The sequence below is a fragment of the Gymnogyps californianus genome, chromosome 2 (assembly GCF_018139145.2).
Source record: "Gymnogyps californianus isolate 813 chromosome 2, ASM1813914v2, whole genome shotgun sequence".
Classification (NCBI taxonomy): domain Eukaryota; kingdom Metazoa; phylum Chordata; class Aves; order Accipitriformes; family Cathartidae; genus Gymnogyps; species Gymnogyps californianus.
Window position 1 is genome coordinate 26,015,468 of NC_059472.1, and position 26,484 is coordinate 26,041,951.

General features: G+C 38.8%; 3 protein-coding genes across 4 annotated transcripts in view; 2 read left to right on the top strand and 1 right to left on the bottom strand.

Moving 5' to 3' along the window:
* VIRMA (vir like m6A methyltransferase associated) overlaps positions 1-2,931 on the top strand; it is a 28,144-nt gene extending 25,213 nt beyond the window's left edge. Inside the window, exon 24 of the mRNA XM_050891010.1 lies at positions 438-2,931. Within this exon, the coding sequence (XP_050746967.1) occupies positions 438-595 (158 nt within the window). The 3' untranslated portion in view covers positions 596-2,931. The remainder of the gene's footprint in view (positions 1-437) is intronic.
* Positions 2,932-4,105: 1,174 nt separating this feature from the next.
* LOC127013256 (RING finger protein 151-like) lies at positions 4,106-20,262 on the bottom strand. Of its 2 annotated transcripts, XM_050892016.1 has the most exons (9): positions 20,149-20,262; positions 18,355-18,456; positions 15,825-15,942; positions 14,639-14,864; positions 13,253-13,392; positions 11,276-11,438; positions 9,915-10,035; positions 8,689-8,931; positions 4,106-7,815 (listed from the first exon to the last, which is right to left on the bottom strand). In XM_050892016.1, exons 4-8 carry the CDS (start codon positions 14,842-14,844, stop codon positions 8,695-8,697), a joined length of 867 nt encoding a protein of 288 aa, XP_050747973.1. In that variant the 5' UTR covers positions 14,845-14,864; positions 15,825-15,942; positions 18,355-18,456; positions 20,149-20,262; the 3' UTR covers positions 4,106-7,815; positions 8,689-8,694. The 2 variants fall into 2 exon arrangements, with proteins under 2 accessions (XP_050747973.1, XP_050747972.1); XM_050892015.1 differs by having other exon boundaries at positions 4,106-8,931.
* A 536-nt stretch (positions 20,263-20,798) lies between these two features.
* RAD54B (RAD54 homolog B) overlaps positions 20,799-26,484 on the top strand; it is a 67,688-nt gene continuing 62,002 nt past the window's right edge. The window contains exons 1-3 of the mRNA XM_050891789.1: positions 20,799-20,859; positions 24,450-24,603; positions 25,293-25,467. Of these exons, the coding sequence (XP_050747746.1) occupies positions 24,466-24,603; positions 25,293-25,467 (313 nt within the window). The 5' untranslated portion in view covers positions 20,799-20,859; positions 24,450-24,465. The remainder of the gene's footprint in view (positions 20,860-24,449; positions 24,604-25,292; positions 25,468-26,484) is intronic.

Below are 26,484 nucleotides of genomic sequence, written 5' to 3' on the forward strand. Positions count from 1 at the left end.
AACTATAGAAAATTCCTTGAATTTCATTTTTGCTTTACAAATGAAACCATGCAAGGATGCTGCAGACACCTTGAAATTCAGCAAATGTTTTAAGCATATATGAACAGTTGTCACTGAGACTGTGTCAAATACGTGCTTTCATACGAACTGCCCTGTAATCCATAAAACTTGCTGAATTGAACACTTGATCGCAGAATCTTAATTTTGCATTCAGATTTTTGCAATTCAGTTGTCTTCGTACCTACATGGTAATTATAGAGCCAATCAAAGCAAAAATGCTTGCCTAAAAGAAAAGTGAAAATTAAAAGGAGAAAACAGACCCCGTTTGTGCCTCATCTTGTTTTTGTTTCTTATGCTTTCACAGCAGCTACTACGCCTAGGGCTTTTTTTTTTTTTTTTTTTTTTTTCCAACTGAGTATACTTTTCTTTGCTTTAAGGCTACCGACCGAGTCCTCGCGATCGTGCTTCCAGAGGCCGGGGAGGAATTGGACCATCTTGGACAAGTGCTAATAGTAGTAGCAGTGGTGGCTCAAGAGGAAAGTTTGTTAGTGGAGGCAGTGGAAGAGGTCGTCATGTACGTTCCTTCACACGATAAAATGAGACCTAATGGAACAGCCCAACCATGTGGACTTCTGTGCAGATGACAAAGAAAGCAGCAGCACTAAAGGACCAATTCAGAGTTACTGGTATCTGGAGGACACCAAGAGAATATTTTTGTCTGAAGAAAAGTTTTTGTTTGATACAAGACTTGAAATTTCAATAAAATTCAAGACTTTTTGTGTACAATTGTAAATTTTTTGTTCCTTTTGAAAGAATGTTTTCATTTTTTTGTGGACTTCAGTAGACAATACTCAGTAAAGAACCTCTTTGAGTTAAGACTTGAAGGACTTCTAAAATATTCATTGTGCCAAAAGAAAGGTACACGTGTTTTGTGTGTGACTTATTACTGCAAGAAAATTAAAAATACATATATATGTAAGGCAATTTTAGTTTTTTCTCTCAGGTTTAGAGCCGTTAGCCCTTTTTTTTAGCCAGTCTGAGTTATTAATGAATGAGGTCCATCTGACAGCAGTTGAAGTAGCAGGTGATAGCAGATTGACTGAAATGAATTAATCTGTGAAAGAATACAAATGTAAACTTAATTTATGTAGGTTTTGTTGTACATCTTTGGTAATGTGATTATACACTTAAATAAGATCCCACACCTGTTAAAATTAGTAGAAAATGTGTCATTGACTTCAGGGAGAATAAGATAACATTCTAGCATTTACTTTACAACTCCAGCTCATGCATTAGGAGCACAAGAGTTATTTCATTGGAAAACAAAGTATGCTTTGAAGTTAAAAGGCAAGATACCGGTCGGTACCCTTAGAAAGCCTGGAGTTAATGAGTTGCTTGCCTCTCTGCTGACTTACATAGTTGAGGAGAAGGCATAGAGACAGATGTATAAACTGAACAACCACATAGTGAGGCAGTAATGCTGAACCTTCCCTTTGAATAAATGGTTTGGATTTTTGTTTCTGTAATTATACTGAGATATAGTGCAAAAAGAAAAACTTTGAGAAGTAGGAATTAAAAAAAAAAAAAGTCACCACTAGATTAAACTCTAAATTTATTTTGATATTACATTCAGTGATTGAAGTAGGCTTTTTACATGTTTGCATTCCTTTGGGCTCCATGGGATTTCATAGAATTACCCGATTCTCAATAGCCTTTTATTGCATTTTTGGATGGGGTGAGGAGTGGTAACTTTTTCTAAAGGCCATGTACGATTTTTACAAATGAGCTCCACTGTCAGACTTAGCTGAGCTCCATTTTCACTTATGCTTTGGTCTCTTGACATTACGAAAGTGCTATAAAGGGGTCTTCATCTGCTTAAATAAGGCCCAGTTGTAATGTTCTTGTTTTACGTAATCTTAACTTACTTTGGACAGCTCGTCTGCTGAGACTCATGAACTTTAACACCCTATTTTAAGTGTTTCTAAAATATGGTAATACTTTAAATTGAATTTTTTTTAGCTTTATACTGCCTGGCTAAATTAAGTAGGTTTTTATTTGAACCACAGAAGGCCCCTATTACGTGTACTTTCTCTGTCTGGAGACTCTGGGACAGCGTCCCACTGTTTGAGAGGTGATGAGTTTGCACAATGTCAATTGACATAACCTATGAGAGTGGTAAACTGTTTTGACTGGGTGCAGTTAAAGGGAATAGTATCGGTTCACAAAGGTATGCGTTTTAACATGGTTTAAAATAACATGAACAAAGATTTAGATTGGAAGCCAAACAATTTTCTGAATGGTAAAATAACAGGAAGATGTAATTTTACTAATAATGCAATTGTAATGACTAAAATGGGTGGAGCTCTCACAGGCATTACAGGTATTAATGCTATTTTTTTAAGGAGCACTGCATAAATATTTTTAAAGCTGACTAGCTCCTTTAGACCATGTGTTTAAGGTTGTTTTATTTTTTTAGAAACTTTACTGTGTTGGAAACTAGCAGGGAATGAATCATTTGTTTTCTGTCAGGGAATTTGAAATGAAAAGTAAAGAGAAGTGTCAAGCATGGAATAAATATGTAAATATTCAGTACTGGTTCTTGAAAGTTTAAAATATATGGCATGTCACACTAGTCATTTTCAAACTAGGCGGAAATAAAGGGTTGGTTAAATTGTTTGATGTATGAAAGCTCTGTAAATTTAGTTAAACTTGAAAAAGAAGTGTGCGTCTATCATGTTTTGGTTTTTGGGGTTTTTTTTAACTAATTTAGTTCTGTGACCCTTCAATGCAAAGTGGTTCCTTTCTTGGATAAATTCAACTTGAAATAATGCTGTTTAAAACTTGGAGTTATTTGGTTTGCTCTTTTAAACTGGATTCCTGCCATGAGTAAATAACACTTTAAGCATTAAACTTTGCTTTTTATACTGTGCCCAAAAAGAAATTTTCAAGTTTTGTTTCCTGTCTGGAGCAGCAGAACACTGGAAGCAGCTAATGCCAATGTCAAAGTACCGTTTAGTGAATCGTACACTTACCTGATGAGCAAAACACTTGGGAGGAGCAAGTAAGGCAGAACAGATCCATAATGCAATACAGTTCTCCCTCCTGAAGTCCTGCAGCTGAGTACACAGACTATGTGTGTGCACCAGCGTGTGGTAAGAAAAGGAGACAGTCTTAACAAAGGCTGCGCTTCTGGCTGAAATGTGTAAGAATTGCCTTGGTTCAGCGAATGTCCTAGTTAACAGACAGACAAATGCATAGCTTGTGTATGGGATAAGGGTGAGACAAGTTGTGTGCACTATTTTTTTTCCCCTTCCAAAATCTTTGTCAGCTATGCAGTCTTTATTATTCTATACTGGCTGAAGGCCAGATGCAGCTGGATAGGCATAAGCAGATAAACAGGTTATCTGCAAGCTATTGCGCTGCTCACTCTAGTTGTGACATGCAAGCTTTCAGCCTTTTTTTTTCCCCTGCTGAGTAACTCCTCCCGTCAGGTAAGAGAGTATGCTCGAGACAGTTAATGCAGAGTACTGCATGCAGCACATGCTCTGGAGTGCCCCGTGTCCAGATTGGTCATGTTTAAGCAAACATATTCCTAGATTGCAACTTCTGAACAACTCTCTTGTCCTGTTCTTACATGTTTTATCCCGCATGGGCTCTTGTAGTGGCTATGAAAAACCTACATTAGGGATGAGACCCCTTCAGTTGATGGACAGTGAATTAATTTTTCCCTTCCTGCCAGTTTATTATCCTGCTGTCTGTGCAGGACTGGAGTGTTATCCTCTTGTAGTCTAGGAGTTTTCAACTTTTGCTAGCTCTTCACCTTCAAAACAGCTGCTCATCCCGTTCAGAAACTCGCCTCTATGAGGCAGGAGAAAAATCCTTCAGGAGGGATACTGTTTGATTGAATGCCTGCCTTGTTTATTGCTATAGACTCCGTCTATTTGGCAAAATATAGCCTTACCTACTCCAGTGCACTGACCCTATATTGTAGTTTATTCATGACTTCCTGCGCTGTGCCGCCAGCATGCCTAAATTTTGCTATTTCATCTGATAAAGAGGGTACTCAAACTTCTGTAACAGAAAGAAGTGAACCAAACTGCGTTAATTATGGTATAGATCCTTTATTAGTTCAACTTTTATACAAAGTGTACTTCAAAGTGATACAAATAGTGTTACTGTTTCTTTTACAGACGAGATTAAGATCTGTTAAGCACTGTTTTATCCTTGTATATATAAAGGTAGAAAATGTAAATAGATTGGCAGTGAATCATAATGCTGGAAGACAGTTCATTATTTATTTGTTAATAGAAAGTTGCATAGAATTGTAGGTCTTTATAAAGGCATCTATCTATGTGGTAAAATCTCCCTGACCTACCATACTTCATCCGACAAGCAGTACGGGAGAAAGGCAAGGCTAGTACTGCTCCTTTTAAATACGATCCAGCACTTCTAAGTAAAATGGCTGTAGAAGAGCACCATGCTAGAAACATCCAAGAGGACAGCACATGGAAAATTTAATTTGCAAGGCTACCCGTTTCTGTAAATCTTAGGAACTGGTTGCCACCTGGGATCTATTAATACATTAAACTTCTTCAAAACACCTCAGAACATTTGAGATAAAAACACTTCTGGCCAGTCAAAATGCTTCACTATATTAGGTATTTTGCTTGACTATGTAATTCCATTCCCTTCTCTGCTGACAAGAAACTCTTGTATATGTGCGCTTCTAAATTAATTTATCTCATATGAGACTGTTAATCTAGTACTAGAATCATACTAACTAGAACCTGCCACCTTAATTAGGAAGTCCAGCAAAATTCTTCCCTGCCACCCCTGCACCTGACTCAAGATGCATGGTTCTCAGTTCCATGCCTTTTGTTGAAACTCATCTAAACCTACTGGAAGCTCTCCCCAAAATTACTGTTCCCGCTCCAAATAAAGTAATCTGAGCACCAATGGTCCATACTGGCCAAGACCACCGACAATTTTTTGCTTTGGGAGGAGTGCAGGAGAACAGGGAATGCAGCTTTAATGCTGAAGGAAACAGAGGAAACAATATTGTTTCCTGAATTTGACCTCTCAAGTGGAGAGGTCAGTTTAAGGGAACTAGTTTACATGTATTTGTCACTGGCCTCTTGAGTCTTCAGAATAAATATGTAAATGTTGATTTTCTTTCAAAGACAAACTTACCCCTTGCTTTAAAATATTAATTTCTTCAAGTACGGCCGTAACGTTATTCTTTTTCACCCAATTTAATGCAGGATAAGGATTTGCTCAACTCCTTGTAATACCTTGTAGTCTCACATACTTTACTTAACAGCTTGCTCTCTCTCAGTTTCATTTGTGAATCTCCCAGGTTTGGTGCTATTACATTTCATACCCACTCAATTGTGGATAAAGATTTAATCTCCTTTTAATTCTAATGCTATGTTAATTGGAACGCCACAAGCTAGCAGTTTACACTGGTAAGCTAGCTGGTGGCACAGGCTGGTGCAGCTGCATCATCGCCCTCGGGCTGAGGGAAGACAGCCGGACCGCACTTACTCTTTGTCTCCACTCTCCTGGCTCCACAGTCTTTGCTCTCCCTCTTCTAGTCACAAAGGGCTATTAGAAGCGTCTAAAAATACAACTACTGTTTGCACGGTTACTGGTCTGCTTGCTCTCAGCACAGTTCCACTTGTGAGGAAATGGAACTGATTAAAGTGTGATTTAGTATGAGAATACTAATACCAGCACTTCAGTGCTGGAGCCCTCCCGTAATGCACGTTTAGCAGTGTCTCTCATATAATCCTAAGATATGATCATGACTAGGGAAGTAGCATTTCCAAGTGAATGTCTTCACTTACACCAAGTCTACTACAATTATTTGGACTCTTAGTTTTTATAAAAAGGATTAACAGACTATTTGAAAGAAAGAAAGAAATCCCTTGCTTCTGCCAGCTGCTATTAAGAGCTGTATAATACATGAGACTGGAAAAGCTAGAAGTAGATAAAGTATTAACATAATGGGGTATTTAATTTCAGCCTAGTTAATTATAAGACAGGTAAAATGATGACCATGCTTCAGCATATGCCACCCTGTGAGTGGTTCATTAGCAGAGGAAAATCTTAAGTGCAGAACAGTTATCAACACAGAGGAATGGGATTAAGCTTAAAGTAACTGGAGGGATCTGATGCTATTAGCTGCTATGTGCCCATTTAAAATCTCTCTGCAGGTGTTTCTTCGCTGCTAAAGGAAACCCAAGCTGACAGGTCATTCCAGCAGCAGGTGGGCCCAAAGTGCTGCCACATTTCACGCTGGAAGTTCAGACTCTCCAGAGCGGGCAACCAGAAGCTACATAGATTGCGCAGCAGAAAGTCCTTCCTTACCACCTAGGATGTGTTTTCTCAAGCAGTTTCATGTCTGTCACTTAGGGGACAGACAGCAGACCAAATGCTAAGTAAATATTAAATAAACCCTATTTCCTATACTAGAAGGAATTTAGTCATAAACAAGTGGGTGAAATTCCTAAAACAAACAAATGCAGAGATCCCATTATGAGGAAAGCACAGAGGTAATAACTTGCTTTTTTCTGTGGTCAGAACAGAAAAGATTGGGTGATCATTACTGCCCTCCAACTTGGGAAAGATGATCCAGCTCATCTGAGTTCTATAGGATTTTGAAGTAATTTTCTTCTTTCACATTAAGCAAAGTAGATAAAGTCACATCACAGGACCGCACAGTTACAGTACACAGAAAAGCACTGATTGATTCTAATAGCATGAAATCTGGTGTTGCCAAGAAGCTTCAAAATTAGTGTGAATGCTGAAATAGAGCCACACAGACCACAGACACTAACAGCTTGCTTATTTAGAACACAAGATAATAAAAGCATTCTTACTTTCTACCTACAGCTTTAATACGCACACTAACGTATGTGAATTGACCACTGACTGTTTAGTGTGAATGAAGGTCTTCCCAAATTGTAGCTACTGTTTTACTGTTTCAGATTGTTAAATATGGCTGCTTAAGAGATGTGCTACGTCAGGAGTTGGTGAGACTGCTAGTGACCTAAATACTGTCAATGATTGTAATTTAATCTAGAATATAAGGACTGAAAACAAGTAAATATGTGGACATAACTCTTCCTATGAATGTTTTCTTTCAGGGAAAAAAAACCCAAACAACTTTTACAGAAGTTATTTCTGTCAGTTTTTAAATGCACAAGACCTGAACATGTGCACATCTGCTTCAGTGGTACTAAAGAAACAGCAAGTTAGAAGGATTTATTAATGCCTGAAATTAAGACAGCTCTGACTGCAAGTCTTCATAATGTAGTGTATGTGCTAAAGAAGGTTGCTGCCTCTCTCTTTGGTTATGCTGTTAGCCATAAAAGCATTGCTCTGAGTGACAGCAAGGCATGCACGGTAATGTATTTGCTTTCTAAACTATAAAATTAGCTTATTCAGATTGTTGCACCTGCACACATTTTCCTGAAAGTTCAAAACTGATTTAGCACATTCAGTAAACAGGAGGCCAGGTTCTTCACTAGTTACTCCACTGAAGAGCTGCAACGGACAGAATATGGCTTAGTTATACCACTGAAAACAACGTGAACAAGCTGTGTGAGAAGTTCAGAGAAAAGTCTTTGAACTGTACAGATTTCTCATGCAGTCCTTACAGATAAATGCCCCCTTGATTCAGTATTTGTGGGTCTGTTAAAAAATCCTAGCTCTTACACAGTTGCAAAGTTGAGTACTAATAAAGACGTCCGAAGTCCAAGTGACTGCAAATATTTGTCTGTTGTTGATATTAATGTTCAAGTAGCCTTAAACCTGCCAAAAGAAAATTAAGGATACTCTAGGTATTTATATATGCTTTAAAGATATTGAGTACTGAATGGGCAAGTCTCAAGCTTAAAGGACCCTGTAGAAATAGTTGATACTTTCAGATATAAAAGCTTCAAATTTTTAAATAAAATGCAGAACCCCTCCCCCAAACTCCAAGTTACACATCTATTTAAAAGGTTTTAGATGACTCTATTACCTTGGGCTTTGGTATTAGTGTCTTAACTGTGTATCAGCCTGGGAAATTAGAGGAGCTCTAAAGTAAAAGTCAACCTCACCTGAAGCTGTTACATAGCCGTAGAATTACAATTTAAAGTGCTTTCTTTCCACCTTTGAAATAGACCTTCTACAGACTATAAACAAACAAAATCTATTAATTTTTATTACTGACTTACTAATTCTATTACTGACTTTTCCCAAAATTAAGTACATCCCAAATGTCATTACTGATGATCACATTTTCTTTCTGTTTCAAGTATAAGCATAAACTAGACTTAAATGGACTATAATGGACCAGGAAGGAAACAACCTTTAAGTATCTTTAAAAGGCTCTAGCTTTCAGGCTTGAAAGACTCCTGTAAATGATGCACTGAAGAGATAACAAATCAAGTCTCCTTCCCCCTTTTTATAAAAACATCAGCTAAAAATGTATTTGCCAGTTACTGGTTTTAATGCCCAATGTTCCCTAAGAGAAAATTCTCCCATTTGTTTTTATGTCCCAAGAAGAAATAAAATAGTAATCTAGATTTTAAAAGAAACAAGTAAATCAGAAATGATATAAAGTTCACCAATCATTCATAGAAAGTAGAAAAGTTTGCCAGATGGTCACAGAAATGAGAAGAAAACGCTTTTTGAGCTTACTTCTGTTTAGATAACTGTAACTTCCCTAGGTTTTCGTTTTACACTCTCTAGTCGTGTCAGAGGGCGGAAATTTGTTGACTTCCTGCTTCCTTCTGCAGTAGTTAATCGACAGTCCTTCTGCAGCCCCCGCAGCAGCTCCATTAATTCCCGTTTTTCCAGCTCTGCCTGCTCCAGCTCCTGACGGTGCTGTCTTTCTGCAGCCATCAGAGAGCGTACATCTGACATCATTCGTGACATCTGACTCTGAAATGCAAATACAAATTTACTGCAAGAAACAAACTCTTTTCTAATGATGGTGGTATGAAGTTGAATTGGCCATGCATGTAGGGTGATGGATTATAAAGAATAAGCAACACTGAAATAATTTTTTGATAGCAGAACAAACGTAAACAATTTGAGACACAATCCAGCATTCACCTCCCGAGATGGTCTTGTTTCAAAGATTCCAATACAGTTTTCCTAAAAGCGCAAAAAGTTTCTTACAAAGTATAAGAAGAAACAGTGGATTTACCCAGTTGCTGCTTACATTTTCTATTTCAAGACCCCAACCAAAATAAGGTTTTGGTTATGTTCAGGTACATTCTTCAAGGATTTAACATCAAATCCAGTAAAAATAAAAATGTAAACTATAAAGCACATCCATTGGTTTGGGCTTTAAAAATCATGATTCTGTGATACAATAAGACTGGATGAATGAAAAGATAAGACGGCCTTGCTCATTACTCGATTAATTTTACAGTGCAACTTTCCAACCTGTTGACCACAGCTGAACCATAGTGTAAATACCCCTGTCTGCAGTAGGGCTCTGTGTCAGCACTGGATTAAGCCACTTTGGATAGCACTAAAAAAAAAAGAGCTGGATCTTTCATTACATCCAATTTGTGATGTATGCCCTATGCTTAGACACTGAAAATGAGTTTCAGACTGATTTGCCGACACGTCATGTACGCACAGAACAACGCAGTCCTTGTACAAGGGTACCCAGGTTAGCTCCACATGAATTTGAAGTAGATAAACCACATGAATACAGCACTCGGCCTGCTTCTCAACAGAGCTGATTAGCCTTGCAAAGCATTGTGCTAACACCTGTTTCGCTTCCCATCCTTAATGTAATTCTCATCTGCATGAGACTACATTTACAAAATAAGAGACTACTACTGGGAAAAGCCAAAAGCTAGACTGTTAGGAGAGGGAAAAAAAAAAGAAAATAAAATGATCATATTTACCTTTAGTTCTTCAATTTCATTTTGCAGAATACTCTCTTTTTGGACCATATGTCTTCTCTGTGAATCTAACCTTGACTCCATCTCATGTTTTGCCTCCTCCACTCTGCAGATCATTTCTGACCTAAAAAGTTTATTTCTCCTTGTTAAGTCTTGTAAGCATGGAAAAAAAATTATTTTCAAATTCCAGAAAGCCTTCTTGCAGCCAAACAGCCCAACCTGATTCCCATCATACTCTACAGGACACCCCTCTAAAGGCAAGAGAGTACTATTTATTAATTTAAATAAAACTAGCATAAAAAAGTGCATTGTGCCCAGGGGGCACTAAAGTGACAATGCACAGCCTATATAGGGGACAACCGTATCATATTCCTGAAGTAATTCTATGAGCTCAAGAACATGTATTTATGACTTTAAATGATTTACTGCCTTTTACCTATAGTATATGCTTGCTTAGTATTACTAAACACATGCAGCCAAGATAAAAAAGTGTGAATATTATAGTATTGCTAAACATGTAATCTTGTCACTTTTATGGAGGACACTAAATGACAGTATGCAGTAAACTGTTATAACCTAATCATTCACACAGCTTCACAGCTGAAAACTAGCTGTTACTACATTAACCTTTTGAGTTCAGAAACCAGGTAGCAGAATCCCTTGTGTCTCAATGCATTTAAACCAGATTTGAGCCTGACTTCACAGCAACGCTCAAGAGCACAAGACTTAGACAGTGAGTTGAAAGATAGAAATGGGAAGGAGCATGGGAAAAAAAAAGAGTCCAACTGGAATATCATGGAAAAGGAAAGCTACAGGAACATATATAAGGTGAAAAAGAGGATGCCGATAAGTAGAGTCATATTCACCACCTGTTATTAATCTGCCAGGATTTTAATAAAAATTGAAAATTAGATCCTCAGAGGTTTAATCTATCAGTCTGTACCTGCCAAAATAATTAGAGATTTTTATCTTCTGGATTTGTAAAAACATAAACTAAATATAATTATTAAATAATGTGACTTTGGGTCTATTACAGGCCAATAGAAAAATGAAATTGCCAACTTCAGTCCGGTTTTCTTAGGTATTTTGTCATTTTATGTACTCAGCTCACAGTTTTGTTCAACTGCAAGGAATGGTATTTTAGGATTTATAACAACTTGGACAAAAAAAATAACAGCAAAAGAATGAAAACATTAAGAATTTAAAGTCTATACTGACACATAATAATACTCTGGCCCATTAGTATCAAGTAATTAATAGACTATTTAACACATACCAGAATCCAGTGCTAGCATTTGAAGTGCTTTATGCAGTGATTTTAGGCCCAGACTAACACAAACATCAAAGAAACAGAAGATTTGTACCGAAGTAGTTCTAGCTCGGTTCTTAGCTCTGCTACACAATTATGCTGTGTGTCTTCTGCACTGAGAATGGTGTAACCACAACCATTGGGGCATTCACGGCTCCGATATTCACACACTGCCAGGTGACCATCTAAGTTACGTCGTTCAATCTGAACTGTACAACCTGAACAGGGAACAGTAAGGTAAGGCACTCGTTTACAACTAACAAAAGCATTTTAATTCATTCCAAACAAAAACACTCAAGCAAGCAAGCTGCAATATCCTGAGCTAAGCAACTGTCAATCTGTCAAAGCAATGAAAAAAGTGATTTATTTAGAACATGAAATATGATAGTTACAACACACATAACTAGTAATAAAGCACTCTTAAAAAGTCTTATTAAGATATTTATTCATTAACTGGAAATACTGAAAAACTGAAAGTAGGTATTTTCTGTAAAGTCTTCTACTGCTGGTCTGGCATTAAAGCAACTTCAGTAATGACAACACTGATGCCAAGCTAAGACTCTAGCAGCTTGCCTGTGCTTCCACCATAGGCTGCAGCAACTGGAATTGAAGAAGAATGCATGTGTAAAAAAAATTAGGTTATCAAATTTAGGAAAAAAGGCCCAAAGACACGTAGTAAGAGAGATGTGGGCGAGATGGAATGTAACCTTGTTTTCCTGGCGATTGGTTGGTCTTGTGTGTAACATACTAGACCACATAAATAAACAAGAACATTTATTTATGAACTTTTAATAACCGATACAAAAATAGAAACATTTCCACAGAAATTCTAGGATACCAACTTTACAAATCTGTAGTGATTAAACGTAAAATGTAGACAACCAAAAATGAACACTATAAGAATTATTGCTACATTTAACACTCTAAACTTGAAGTTTGTAGTCTTAACATTTAATCTTCGAGGTGCTATTTCCTGTAAAACATACTTGCATTTAATTTGAAGATAAAATCCATGTAAGAAAACTGAAACAATGGAGCAATGAAGCTTGCCAACAAACCATACCAGAAAATTACAAAAGACAGCCCTCTAGAAGAGCTTTACTAATAAATACAATGATTTGTAATTGAGGTACTCAAAATACACTCCAATGTTTTCTTGAGAAAGAGTTCAAGAGATGTCAGAGCCCCCACACCCTGAACACCAGACATCAGAGATAAGGTGTGGTAACTCTATAAATGCTACTGTTTCTGTAGAAAGTAAAACAGGTGAATCGGAAGCATCTGCAGGAGTCACTTACTGCTGAGAGAAATTATAACTTCCAGTGGAGCAATTATAGCACTTCAATCTTCTTATAGTTAATTACAGTGGCAGACTTGACTATTCCCTTAGCATCATTAATTAGAAATTAACTTTGTCTAGGAACATACAACATTTTGAATAAAATTGACAGGGAAATTTTAACAGTATGTTCCTTTTTAGCAGTATGTTTCTTCCTCAGGAGGTGTAGGTTTGTTTTAAATAAAAACCTTAACATGAATACAATTCTAACCAGAATTTACCTTGAAACAATTCTTATTTCCAAGATATGTTTTTGTTAAAACCACGACACAGAGCGAGAGGCTGCACATGCACCAGGCAACCAGCTGTTTTATAAATCAATTGCAACCCATAAGCATTCTGTAGGTGCTACTACATTGATTCAAACATCAAAATGAGCAGTCAAAATTGAAAGACAAACTCACAACTGGACAGAAAGCAAAATAAATGTGCTACTATATTTTCATAAATTTGAAGTCCATCATACTCATTCATTTTGGTTAGTTCTTGGATAAGAAATTGTTGCTAATGATCATGATTGCCGTAAATCGGTAATACAGCAGTGTTTCTGAACAAAATATAAAGAGTAGATCATGCCAAAGCTTTGAATTTCTGTTTGGAAATAACAGCCATTATTGCCATTCTGTTGACAGAAAGATGACAAACACATGTTTTCTGAATATAAAGAATTCAACTTCTTTGAATGTTACTCACCGGCATTGGAGCAAGGTATCTGACTGTATTCACACTCCCTTTCATGCCGGTCTATGGACTCCAGAGAACAAACCATTTCACAGCCATACTCTCTGTTTTTGCAATGTAGCTGAAGACGGTTTAAATCATTTTTCATATATCTACATGCAAAAAAAAAAAAAAAAAGTTTTTAAATCTGGGAACATTATTGAAAAATTTGTATTTTCAACTTCTGGGAAAAGAAAGTAAGATTCTAATTTCCATTAGGAAAAATTGTGAATAATCAGTTTAATTTTTTTTTTTTTTTTAAGAATTCAAGTGACCATATTGGAAAAGACCAGGCTTAAAAGAAACGACATTAATGGAAAATTCAGTCTCCAAAATTAAATGTGCAAATGAAATCTTTACTTTTGAATAAATTTTTAACTGTGACCTTTCACTAGCTCAGCAGATATTACCAATAACAAACACTAGGGCTACTCATTCATCATTTAAGTTTTGTGTTTCTAAACATGCCGCACCAAACTGACTACAGTGAGTAGAGAGAAAACAATCTATAAATTAAACTCTAGGGTTCTGTCTACACTATACTTCAACTTTCCAGACAGTAAAATCTCATTAGTGACAAAAATACTGGGAGTACTAATGGAGTTAATTTAACATCTGTGGCTGAAGTTTAAACAGATTTTAAACGCAACATAACTGTTAATCTGAGCAAGATTAGACAATGCAGGGGTTAAACAGCAAGCAGTGTCTACTGATGAAACTCTGTGTGCTGGCAATAGCAGGAATTAATAGAATAGAATAGAATAGTTCAGTTGGAAAGGACCTACAACGATCATCTAGTCCAACTGCCTGACCAATTACGGAAGACACTTGTGAAAACAGCCTGCTTTACATGACAAGGTGGTTCAAGACAGATATTCTTATGGCTAAAGACCTTTTTAAAAAAGGATTTGAAGGCAAGAAGTTTGGTTCATTTCTACAGGAATTATTCATTACAAACCCCACTACCGTATCTCGGTAAGACTGAAAAGAAAAACAAAAGATATACAGTGTTTAGTGACTGCTGTCAAGAGTTGCTTTGCCTGCTTTCTCTAAAAAAGTATGGGAAAGTTTTGGTGCTGTAGAAGACATTCAGAATAATATCCAGAATCAGCATTCAAGATATAAAAAGGTGGAGAACAAACTAAGTGTTCTTTCCATTTTGAAATCTTAATACCTTGAAAGTTAGTTATAATAAATAGAAAATGCTAATGCTTTCATGCAAGTGATCAGTTTCTGCCATAGGCATATTGGATAAAGACAATTTGAGTGACAGTAAATGACAAGAGATGAAGCTGTGCAAGCAAAGTTGAGAAATCCTAAATTCATGTCATTTCAACATACAGCAAGATTATTGTATACCTGTAGAGAGGTCGTAGCAAAGATACATCAATCATTTGTCTGTCTTCAGGGCAGTTACTGTGATGAACAAGCCATCCATGTATACAAGCAGTACAGAAAGCATGTTCACAAGGAGCCTGTAATGGATCTTCTAAAACATCACGGCAGATGGAGCATAATAGCCCTTCATTAACGTAGCCAACGAAACGTTCAATATCATAACCCATGCTCTCCACACACTTTCAACCTATTAAAACAACACAGAGAAATAAAGCAGTCTTTGTCCTGAATCTGTATGGCTAGATCCACAAAAAGGCCTGGAAGCAATTCTAGAAATATGGCGAACTTAATGGGAATAAAGAACTTCACAGGTGAGAATGCAAACACTTACATACTTTGGAGACTTTAAGATTTAAGTGAGAATTTGAGGCTTGTACTGCTGGATGTCAGAATCCCAATTTTATATCAAGGTTCTCTGAATTCTGAAAGCAAAGACTTTAGCAGACGGTTGAGCTGCACTTGTTCTGAACTCTGTTATTGAACATAGTTCTAGCAGCCACTGTGAAACATAGTTTCTATTTACTTGAATTCTACCTGAAGCAGAAACATCATGGAAGTTCAAATGCAAATGTTTGCTTTCCATTTTAATGCCTTTTATATAATGCCTAACAAACTTACAAAACTGTGTCCTTACAGACAATAGCTGTGGCACTTTCAGCTAGCAGATTTTGTATTTATGAACTGCACATCATTTAATATGTTGCTTTCATACTGAAAAAAAAAAGCCTAATATTCTCTATCTATTGTAGACTTCCATTCCAGAGGGAACAGCATGAAATCTCCACATGCCTAGAGAAATACTTAATATTCAGGAAGAAAAAGAAGCCAAAACTGCAGCTAACTCTGAAATCATGAGGAGTTATTGTCTTCTCCTATATGGTCTATTTTATAAAACTGAGTAGCCTTTAAATGGATTTGAAAGCTTTGTGAAGAACTAACAGGCAATCTGCCTTCATCAAAATCCTATCATGAAAAGCCTAGTAGAACTTGGTAAGACTCCACAGAACTCATTTAAAAGAATATGTTTTAGGCTTTGCATTCATCCTTAACATACAAAATTACTTTTGTAACCTCACTGAGACTCATGAAAGAGGTTTTCATTAGTTATGAGGTTTTCTAAATAAAACAGAAAGGAAAGATATCTTACCTTTTTAGATTTTACTACATATATATGTAGTTTGTCCAAATACTTCAGAAACAGTTTTTTGATCAGTACGACATATAATACTTCCTTCTTTCAGTTTCTCTTCACTGCTTTATTATGCCTATGAGAAAAATGAGAAAGAAAAAGGCTCAGTAGTGTTTCCTAAGTTACCAAGTCCTATGTCTAACCAGCCAGCTGCTGAATAGATGCTGTCCTAACAGCTCATTAAAACAAAGCTTTCCAAAGCAAGCCACTGTAAAACCTACAGTTCAACACGAGAGATCTGACTAGATGCGGGGGGGAAGGGAAATCATCAGTCTCTCTTTCAATTATTACTGATGCAGATACTTCTCACAAAACTGAACACCCTGCTGCCATTTAATTTTGAAGCCTTACAGTTTTGTTTGTAAGATTGAAGACAACAGAATTCAATATTACTGAAAAGTAGCAACTGAAATCTGGTAAAAATATATTCCTTAAAAAGATGAAAGTTTCTTATCTAACCTGGTTTTATCTGGGCATGATATGCAGTTCATTTTTAAAACAAAAGTATCACAGTCAAGTACATTGTATTGACAAATAACAATGCTCTGATGTGTAGCATAACTAAGGTTGCTCAACACAAAAAATTAAAAAGGATGTCATCACTTAAATCCCTTAAGTTGATATCTAGCAATTGCAATATGACATTCAAAGAGAATCCCAATCTGAACTAGAACTGTGTAAGAACAATAAGGATCTCCAAGGACTAATGCCAAATTTTGCTCTAAAGGGAAAAAAGAACTTTGCAATTCCTCTTCATGAATACAACATAAATCTGGAATTTAGATCTTATATATCTGAGTATCAAAGCGTATCTTCACTGATTATGAAAGGTGCTTGTGTTAAAAGGGTATTTGCTAAGATTAAAGTTAATAAAACCTCTAATGAAAGCATACATAACACAAGCAAGCATGCATATTACCCAAATACAAAACACATCATCTGCTACATGGTTTCCGCACTGTGTTTTGTTTCTACTGGCATGTTTATCGCACAGCCAACACCATGGCTTGCAGAGATGCTTGAGCTAGCTTTAGATTAGCTGGGACACCTACTAGCCAGGTGACCTGGTGACAGCGTTGCCACAGCAGCAGGGAGTGCAATCCACATAGACTCCTGAGAAGGTCCCAGGCAGATTTCACAGATTGCATTTAGCTCTGTGCTTCTGTGGCTACATTGTCATCAACAACACAGGGAAACTAAATTTACTATTTACTAAGGCTATTCCTTCAGCCACAGCATGGACATTCTACGTCTTAAAAGAGTCTGCTCAAGAAAATACCATATTATGAAGATGATAAATAATTCTTTTTACACTGTTGTTTCCTTGCATGTTTTTACAGGTCTCCTGCAAAGACAGGAAATTCGGGACTGTTCAGCATGAACAAAATGAGCATTATGTTTGCACAAAGCTGTGATTGTAAGGAGAGCAAGGACCACAATGCAAAGTTTAAAAAGTGGAGAACAATGCTAATTATCAGTAGCAGAATGTGAAGTCAAGTACTAGTTCCCAATACTGATGAAAGCATTGAAACATATAGTATGTTTATGCTGGAGGACTGTCAAACAGCATATATGCATTCTATAATTTGAATTGTGAGCCTAGAATTTTGATTTCGCTTAGTGGATCCCAGAGGATTCAGCTTTTAGAAAACTTTCATAGAGATATAAGATATGTCAACAAAACTGTGAGTATTTTTGCTGTCCTAGGGTTTCTGCTCTACCGGAATTGTGGATGCTGTAAACTACATTTTGCACACACGTTGCTGATCCCTGAGCACTAAGTCTTCACAACACTCTTTGGCATATTTTAGCAAGTTTGAAGTCTATCAGAATGCAGGAAAGAGTATTTTTATCAAGTGGGAAACAACTTTATTTGTGCTTTACAGAAAAATGAAGTACAACAAGTATCTATCTATCTATCTACCTACCTATCTACCTATCTATATCTAAAGCCCCAACCAAAACCAGAGTTAAAATGGAAAGTGGATGGGAACTTTGAGGCGAAAAATACAATCAAGGGGGGTTCTGATGAGAACTTCAGTATGTTTTCAAGACTGATGTTGGAGCAGCACCATCCTACACAGTGCCAGAATCCTTGTGGCTTTGAGTCTGAGACCTACAACAACAGCTGTCACTGAAGTCCCAGACCTCTTCCAGTAGAAGTTTTCTGACCTGAAGAACCAGAGATGTTTTATCTTCTGCCAACTTCAAGAGATGCACTTTACTCAACAGATAAGCAGAGGGGGAGCATCAGATGAATGCCATGCTCTCTAGCAGTACAGATCACTTTACTCAGTACTTCCACCACAAAATGACATCATTTTCAACTTCTGCTCTTCCCCAGAAACTTCTCTTTTCTCAACTTGGCCTCATAACCTCTTCTTCTATTTCTGTTACAATTCACCAATTGTCACACTCCTTTTTTGTTTGCACCTAGAAACCACATTATTTATCACTGTCTTCCCACACTCCACTAACATTTCCAAACCTTGCCTTGTCTTTGGTTTCTCTGGTCCAGAATTTTGCCCATCACCTGGCCATTACCAGCAACACTGTCCACGAGGATATCTGGAATTTGAGGGTGCCAAATCTGGAAGGCAGAAAAAACACAAACTATTACATGCTATTTGCTTTCCATTGTTTCACATATATTTTATTTCTCCCCACAGTTTTTGACAAGCAAAAATCTCCTCCAGACTTCACAGATATTAAGTCATTTTTTAGTAGCTGTCATCCCACGTTGTTTGCCAGGCAGATGCACACCTAAAACCAGCCCTGAGCTATGTACTGCACTGCCTTCAAACAGACATTTTGTGTGGATATAATAACAGGGATAATACAGATGGGATGTAGTTCCCAACAACATAATTGCATAGCTTGCTAAATGTCTGGTACTAATCAAAGCTATTCCATTGCAAAAATCAGGACACTGAGATCAGATTAGTGACTTGCATTTTTTTGTCTACTGTAGTTTCCGACTTTTAAAAACTGTTTCTTTTCCATGTGACAAAACAAAGCATAACTGCTTGAAGGGCTGGGGTGAATCACGACAGAACTGCAGATGTGCATCACTAAGACAGCATTTTCAGAAGTGCTGTGTGGCTGGAAGAACAAAGAATCTACGCAGGGCCCAGGGATAAGGTGACATTAAAACATGATATTGCTTCAGCTTCTATTTTCACAAAGATACACTGTGCTTTAAATCCTGCTATATAGAAGCAATGTTTTAAGGTGTCTTATGCCACTCTGCCACAGTCACTGTAAGCCAGTTCAAGCCAGCATTAATGCCCAAAAAGGCAGACTCGCCTCTTCAACTGTGACAGTACAAGCTGTTTCTACATCCACTTGACGTATCATACTGGGTAAAACTGACCTGTTTTAAGACTGAACTGGGGGGAAAAAAAAAAGTTTTAACTTTGACAGTTGTCCTACAGTAGCTCAAGCCAATCCATCCACCAGTTAATGTCCTCCTAGCCTCCCTCTACTTCCTCCCTTGAATCAGTTAGAACATTTAATTTGGCCCATACAGACAACTACTCACTGATTTACTAGGCTAGATTTTCTTGTAGACGGCTCAGCAAAAGCTCCAGTGACTGTGGAAGTGGGGCCAGGCAGTGGATGAGAAAACACAGCCAGGGCAGAAAGGAAAGAAAGACAGCAGCGGTGTTTGTGGTTAAGGCTGCTATAGCCCTAGCTCTGAGCCCTCAGCCTAGCTCCCCAGACTGGTACATTGTGGAGTCTCATGAACATTTGTGTAAGAGAAAGGGAACAGACGAGGATAAAAACGAATGGATAGCAATACCAGCTTACACTTATGTAAAAGACTGACTTAATCAACAAAAGCTTCTATAATAACCAGTATGAGATATACAATTAATTTAAGGCCTATGCCTCTACCAGGAGCTACCTAAGAAACTATAAATACTCTGACAAAGAACATTTTAACATAACGCTCCCACTTGCTGTCCCACTGCAAAACCCACTCAAAACAGAGCGATACAAGATACGCATCTCACAGACCACCTTTTAGGCTTTGAAGGGCTGGACTCTGCTGCACAGAGGCAAGACCAAGCACAGAAGAGCTCTCCTCAGAGGCTCTGGTGGGGAGAGGCGCACTTTGCACAGGTAGGAGGAAGGCCTCTGGGTGATGCCTGGCCAGGCTATTCAAGAATGGTCAACGATCTTGGTCACAGAGAACAAAACTGGCCTGGAAACACCTGGAGCAGCAACGTAACGCCAAACAACGGCACCTAAGCGGACTCAACAACTAACACACACTTACCATTATCTTCTCAATAGGATGGCAAAGCCACCACCAGCCCGGCGCAGGGGCTGAAGGTGCAAGCGCGAGGCCTGCCGACGGCGAACGACCCCTGACAAACGCTAACGTCCCCGCGCAACGCCTCACGCCTCCTGCCCCACGGCCCAGCTCCGCACAGCCATCCGCTTCGGTCCCGCTGTCCCCGGCAGCACGGCTGCCCACAGCCCGCCCCTGCCCAGCCCGTCGCCGCCCCAGCCCGCGGGCAGCCCTCACGGCGGCCGCGGCCCCCCACTCACCCCGCCCGCCGCCGCCGCCTCGCCCCACCCCGCCACCGCTCGCTGTCGCGAAACCGAGGTTACTTTTGCGGCCGCTCTTGCTTGACGGCCGCGCGGCACGCCGCAGGGAACACGGCCTCTCCGCCATGCTGTGTGTGGCACAAGGGCCTCGCGCATGCGCCGGCTCCAGCGGCGCCACAGCCGAGCGCCACCCCGCAGGTCAAGCGCTACGCACGCGCACCTCAAGGTTTCCTCGGCCGACGGGGTCGGGCATGCACAGTTAAGGTAACTCGCGCGCACGGCCCCGGAGCATGCGTGCTTGGCGGGAAGCGCCGCACTCGGCGGGGGGGGGGGCGCTGCGCAGGGCGCATGTGCGGCGGGGTCAGCGGGCTGACGGGAGCCGGCGGCGGGACAATTGAGTGCCGAGGCGGCGCCGGCGACGGGACGGGCGGCTGAGGTACGGCCGGGGGCGGGCGGCACCGGCGGCTGTGGGTCACCGGGCGGAAGGGCCGCTGGTCTCTCTTCGCGGGGGCGGCGGGCGGAGGAGCCGGCTGGGCGCTCCTAGCCCCTGTACGTGCCCGCAGGGGGATCCCCCCCTCCCCCGGGCGTTACCGGGCGTCTGAGGCGAGGTGGGCCGGGTAATAGCGATTTGAATAGCATTGCTTTTTGGACCTGCTCCAAATCCTTACAGTTACTGCTCATTTGAAGTGATTTTTTCACTGTTACGGATATTCAAGGCGATGCACTTGCTGCCTGCAGTTTAACTTTAACTGAGTAAAAGTTAATCCTGTGTCGCATCTTTGTAATTGCCTACAAAAACCATTTAGCCTCGTCGCCTATGCCGGGAATGTCTCTTCAGATGTTCAAGAAAGCAGCCTGTTAAGTTTGTGCCAAGATGAGTAACGTACCTGCCTTTAACAGGACTCCGTGCATACTGTGTTGAGTCAAATGTGTAAAATTTTGAAATATTCTTTGTATGTGTATTTCATTTTAATGAAGCTGTTAAGATGCCTTTAAGGAGAAAAATACTACTGAATTCAATGCTTGCAAAACCAGATGCATTCATGAGACGTTTTAGGCTGTGGTTTCATGGTACACTTAATTTAGTCGAGCTAGGCTGCTAATAAAAGGCAGGAGCAGTGCTTTTCTCATTACCTCCAGCTGTTCCCCTGCAACCGCACCTAACGGTATTGCACATACAGGGTGATCCAATGTATTGGTGGCTGTCTCAGGGGAAAGGGCGTATTTGCTTGTCAGTTGATTTAGTTGTAATGTGGAGCTATTCCTCGCCCTTGCTACACCTACTCTGATCCCATCTAAAAGATCTAGCATCAATCATTTGTTGCACATCCATAATGGCCTTTTTTCTGTGTAGTACCGTAAAGATACAAAATATAATCCTTTTATTTATTATTTTTTATATTTTATATTTTTATTATATTTTATAAAAGCTTATATTCTGAAGACAGAGAGAGAGATGTATTGCTGGAAGCAATATTACATTTTTAAAAACCACAAACCCCTAATGGTTTTTGTAGTTGCAAGTAGGTAATACTGGTAATATTCTTACATGTTCTTAAATTTAATGGGAGTGAAGTTACTGAGTTATCAAGGGTCATATCTTTAAATTTCTTACTAATTTGCAAATCTCTTAATGAGTCTGTTTTTGTGGTTTAAGACCAAATGACAGTGCAAAGTCCAAATGGATCTGGAAACCAAAACACTTTAATCACAGATACATGCAATTTATGAATTGCACAACTCCCCTGTTCCATGGGAGACATGACAAGCTCTAGAAGTGAAGTGGGCAGGGTTAGCATAGCAGTTCAGCCATGCTATGCATAGCCCTCCTGTAGAGTCGTGGGGTGTCCTGGGTTGTCTTCCCAAGTGTCACCATGCATTATAGGACTGGGTAGAGAACTTGTTCAAATTCACATGGCACCTGAAGCTGGCTGTGGTGACTGCTGGCACTTGCAGTCTGCTCCTCTGGAAGGTTCTTGACACCTTTGCAGCTGTCCTTGTTTCGGCTGTGATAGAGTTAATTTCCTTCTTAGTAGGTGGTACAGTGCTGTGTTTTGGGTTTAGTGTGAGAATAATGTTGATAACACACTGATATTTTAGTTGTTGCTAAGTAGTGCTTATCCGAAGTTAAGGATTTTTCAGTTTCCCATGCTCTGCCAGCAACCAGGTGTGCAAGAAGCTGGGAGAGAGCATGGCCGGGGCAGCTGACCCGAACTAGCCAAAGGGATATTCCATACCATGGAACGTCATGCCCAGTATATAAACAGGGGGAAGTTGGCCGGGAGGCACAGATCGAGGCTCGGGCATCGGTCAGCGGGTGGTGAGCAATTGCGTTGTGCATCACTTGTCTTTTCTTGGGTTTTATTTATTTCTCTCTTTTTTTTTTGTTATATTCCTTTTCATTACTATTATTATTATTATATTTTATTATTAGTAGTAGTATTATATTTTACTTTAGTTATTAAACCGTTCTTATCTCAACCCATGAGTTTTACTTTTTTTCTCTTCCCTCCTCCCCATCCCACTGGGAGGGGGGAGGAGTGAGTGAGCGGCTGCGTGGTGCTTAGTTGCTGACTGGGGTTAAACCACAACAGCAGCTTTCACAGTGACTATCAGTTGTTTATGCTACAGGTACTCCTGTTATAATAACCAAGCTACTCCCTTATTGCACAGCGTTAACTAAAGTTCATATGCTAACACTGCTGTCAAGTAGGTCTAACTTACGTGAACTGCTGTTGCTACAGCCAGAGACCTCTTTCCTTGTATTTTTAATAACAGCCACAATGGAACTGACAACAGTTCAGGCCATTTTGCCATTAAGATTTATGTCTAGTAACAGCATCATATATATGCTAATTGTTCAGATATGAAGGAGATAGCAGTACTCACGTTAGCGTCTGCATGTTTGCAAAGTATTTTGACAGTACTGTTACTACTTCTGTGCAAATCTTGGAAAGAAAGGTGGTTGTGCCCTAGTAAGCCACTGGAGTGCAGAGTAGCGTCAAAAGAGTGCAGAAACACACTGGCTGTTGCAACAGGATGCAAACGTGCTTTCAAGATGGTAGAGAGGTAGAGAAGGTTGTGTCTGCAATCCGTACTATGGTTTATTTTTACCTAATAGTTGGGGGGATCAATTAAAATAAACAGTCCATGTACAAATGGAGAATTAAACCAAAATATGTTCCATAAATTGCTGTACCGTGCTTGTCTTCATCATTCCAGCTGCTGGGTTACTCTATTGGAATTTTCTTTTCTTATTTTGTTTCTACTAGTTTGAATTATTAAAATTATAACTTGTTATTCTAGTGGTTGCAAGTATGCTTTGTCATATTAACATTGGTGTATGTTTGGTTTTGTCCTGAGTTTGTTTAGGGGAAAAATGGTCTTATATTTTGAGGGAAAACCTATAATGCATTCCTTCCACTGTTCAAGTGGACATAACATGGAGTGATAATCTCCACTGCAATTCTGAGATAATTTTCTGCTGAATTTTAATCTTCTTATAGTGAATCTGAATGACCAATATAATTGAGTGTTTAATGCAAAATACTACTCCCACATATGAAACATACCTTCAACATTCATTGTTCATTGTGCACTAATAATAGGCTTTTCAAAATTATGTTTTAAGTGTTTAGAATAGTTAGTTCTGTTTCAAATTGTCTTTCTTCTTATACACTGGTCTAAGTTTGCTAAGCAGCCCTATGTTGCGCATCTCCAGAGCATTTCTTGCTATTGAGAACTGCATTATTGGCTTTTCAAATGAAAAAGGAAGTGTTCAATTGCAGAATTTGCTGTAGTTGATCTTTCTTAGTACTTAAACAATGCATTGCAACGATACTACTTTTTCTTAAGTTGTATTATGCTTGTGAATTAAGACTGTTATTCGAAAATCTTTTATGCTATCTTTTGTTTTGTTTTAAAATAGTGTTTATATTGTTATCTATGGATATATTTTTATATTTAAAGCCTATTATGACTACAGTTGTCTTTATCTTCCTTCCTTCCTTCCTCTCCACCCTCCAGAGCAGTACAACTAAATATGAGGCGATCAGCAGCTCCAAGTCAAGTGCTAGGAAATGTAGCCAAAAAGCCAAGGTTTATACCACCAGGAAAAACTATCACAGTTTGCCTCAAGAACGAAACTAAGGAGATGGACCAAGAAATGAAATTAAAGGAGGTAAACTGAACAGTGCGCTAAAAAGTATCTTTCTTTGTACAGTATTGTTACTAAAAGATAGAATCTGAGCTCACCACAAACAATCTCTGCTTAAATAATCAATCTGTTCAGAACAGATTTTGATACCTTTGCTGTTACTACATTTGATCTTGCTTCTCAGGTAGGTTTCTCTCACTCTGTGAAATGGATGCAGAAAAATGTTTTTCACATAAATAAAAGTAATCGGTATTGAGCCCAAATACAGTTCTCAGTGTAGCTGAATTATGGATTGCATCTTGGCGTGGGCTTTGTTGGATTCAAATGTTTGAAATGCTTTCGCAAAAGCAGTTAAAAAACCAAGACACTTAGTAATGAAATGTCAGTACATCAAGCTGCAGTTTTGCTGCAAGGAACTTTCTCTGAAACCTTTAGTATCAAGCAAAAAAAGCATCACAATTTTTATTGATTTTATCTACAGAAGACTTCTATTCCATTCATAAACTGCTTGCAGAAGTGGTGTTTGGTATTGTGTGCATGCGCTTCTTGTTGTGAACACTGGGGCACACATATTTGTGTAGGGATGTATATATTTATGTAGATAGTTTGATAATGAGGATTAGTATCTATTAAGATGCCTTCTTGTTGCCTTTTTCTCCGTTTCTTCAACTGCATGAAGGAAATGCTATTGTGAACTTGTTTCTCTTTTGCAGATAGATGAGAAAGAGGGAAGTGCTTCATTGCTTTCTAAAATATATGGCCAGAATCAAAATGCAAATTTTACGAAGTCTGTGGAGTCAACTGGAAAAATAAAGACTACAAAAGCACGTTTCAGCATTAATAAATGTAGTAAGGTGGAAATGAAAACACTAAATACGCCCAAAGCTGGTAAGATGCTCTTTCTTATTTACTGCCATGTATCATAAGAGAATTTTAAAGCTTATGAGTGATACACTACTTACTAAACCTTTATGAAATACTAATATAAGGGTCACACAATGGTGGCATTATTTGCTGTTCTACGGCGTAGAGAGTGAAAGAAACAAACATTAAATGATTTTTTTTAAATAGAAAAGGAAAAAAAGTTGATGTTCTAGAAGCCAGTTGGTAGTGCCGCTATTCAGGTGTGTGTATTCCAGAAGAGTACTATAATCAACTCACTAATCCAGAGTAATATCAAGACAAGAATCGGGATACCCTAAATAGTGGAAGAGTGTTGTAATTTGGAGACCTTGGCATCACGCAGAGAATGCTAACTGTTCTGAGTGGATTCACGTTTTTCAGAATTCATGAGGGTTTCTTTTCTTCAGTGCAAGATCTGACCTGTTTTCTTCAGTGTCTCCAGTGGGTACTCAAGGTTCAAGCATGGGCTGCTAACTCTAGCGTAGTATCAGAGCAGGACTGGCTCTGTTCATTCACGTGTGTGCACTTACTCATTTGTTACCCCCGGTAATGAATATTACTCCGAAAAGCTAGGTAGTAAGCACTGCAAAGATACTGAAGTGTCTGGACTGTAGCAAATGCACTTTGATGGACCTGAACGACTCTGTGGGGTTGAGTGTCTTCATGTCCCCATCTTTGTGTGCCCTGACCACAGATATAGCGCAGGGACGTTCTGCGTTGTGTGAATGCAGGTGTACGACCTCGGGAGCCAAGTGCATCTTAAAAGCGTTGCACTTGAACTGGGTTACCAACATTGCTGGATGAAAATCACTCCTCTTGGAGCCAGCGCAGGCATTTCAATATCTGTCTTACAGTTAATCACTGTTGTTTCCCCAGAATTAATTACATTGATAATGATCTTTCCCTTTGTTTTAGGGTTCATTTAATTGATAATACTTTGTGTAATGAGTGGAGTTTTAAAAGAGCATTTCATGACTGCTTATCACCTTGATTCCATAATGG

Excerpts from the sequence above, each read along its gene's own strand:
- LOC127013256 (XM_050892016.1), bottom strand. The coding sequence starts at position 14,844 with ATGGGTTATGATATTGAACGTTTCGTTGGCTACGTTAATGAAGGGCTA. Across the intron at positions 10,036-11,275 it reads ACCGAGCTAGAACTACTTCG|GTCAGAAATGATCTGCAGAG; the intron begins GTACAAATCTTC and ends TAAACTTTTTAG. Across the intron at positions 8,932-9,914 it reads ATGAAATTGAAGAACTAAAG|AGTCAGATGTCACGAATGAT; the intron begins GTAAATATGATC and ends TTTGCATTTCAG.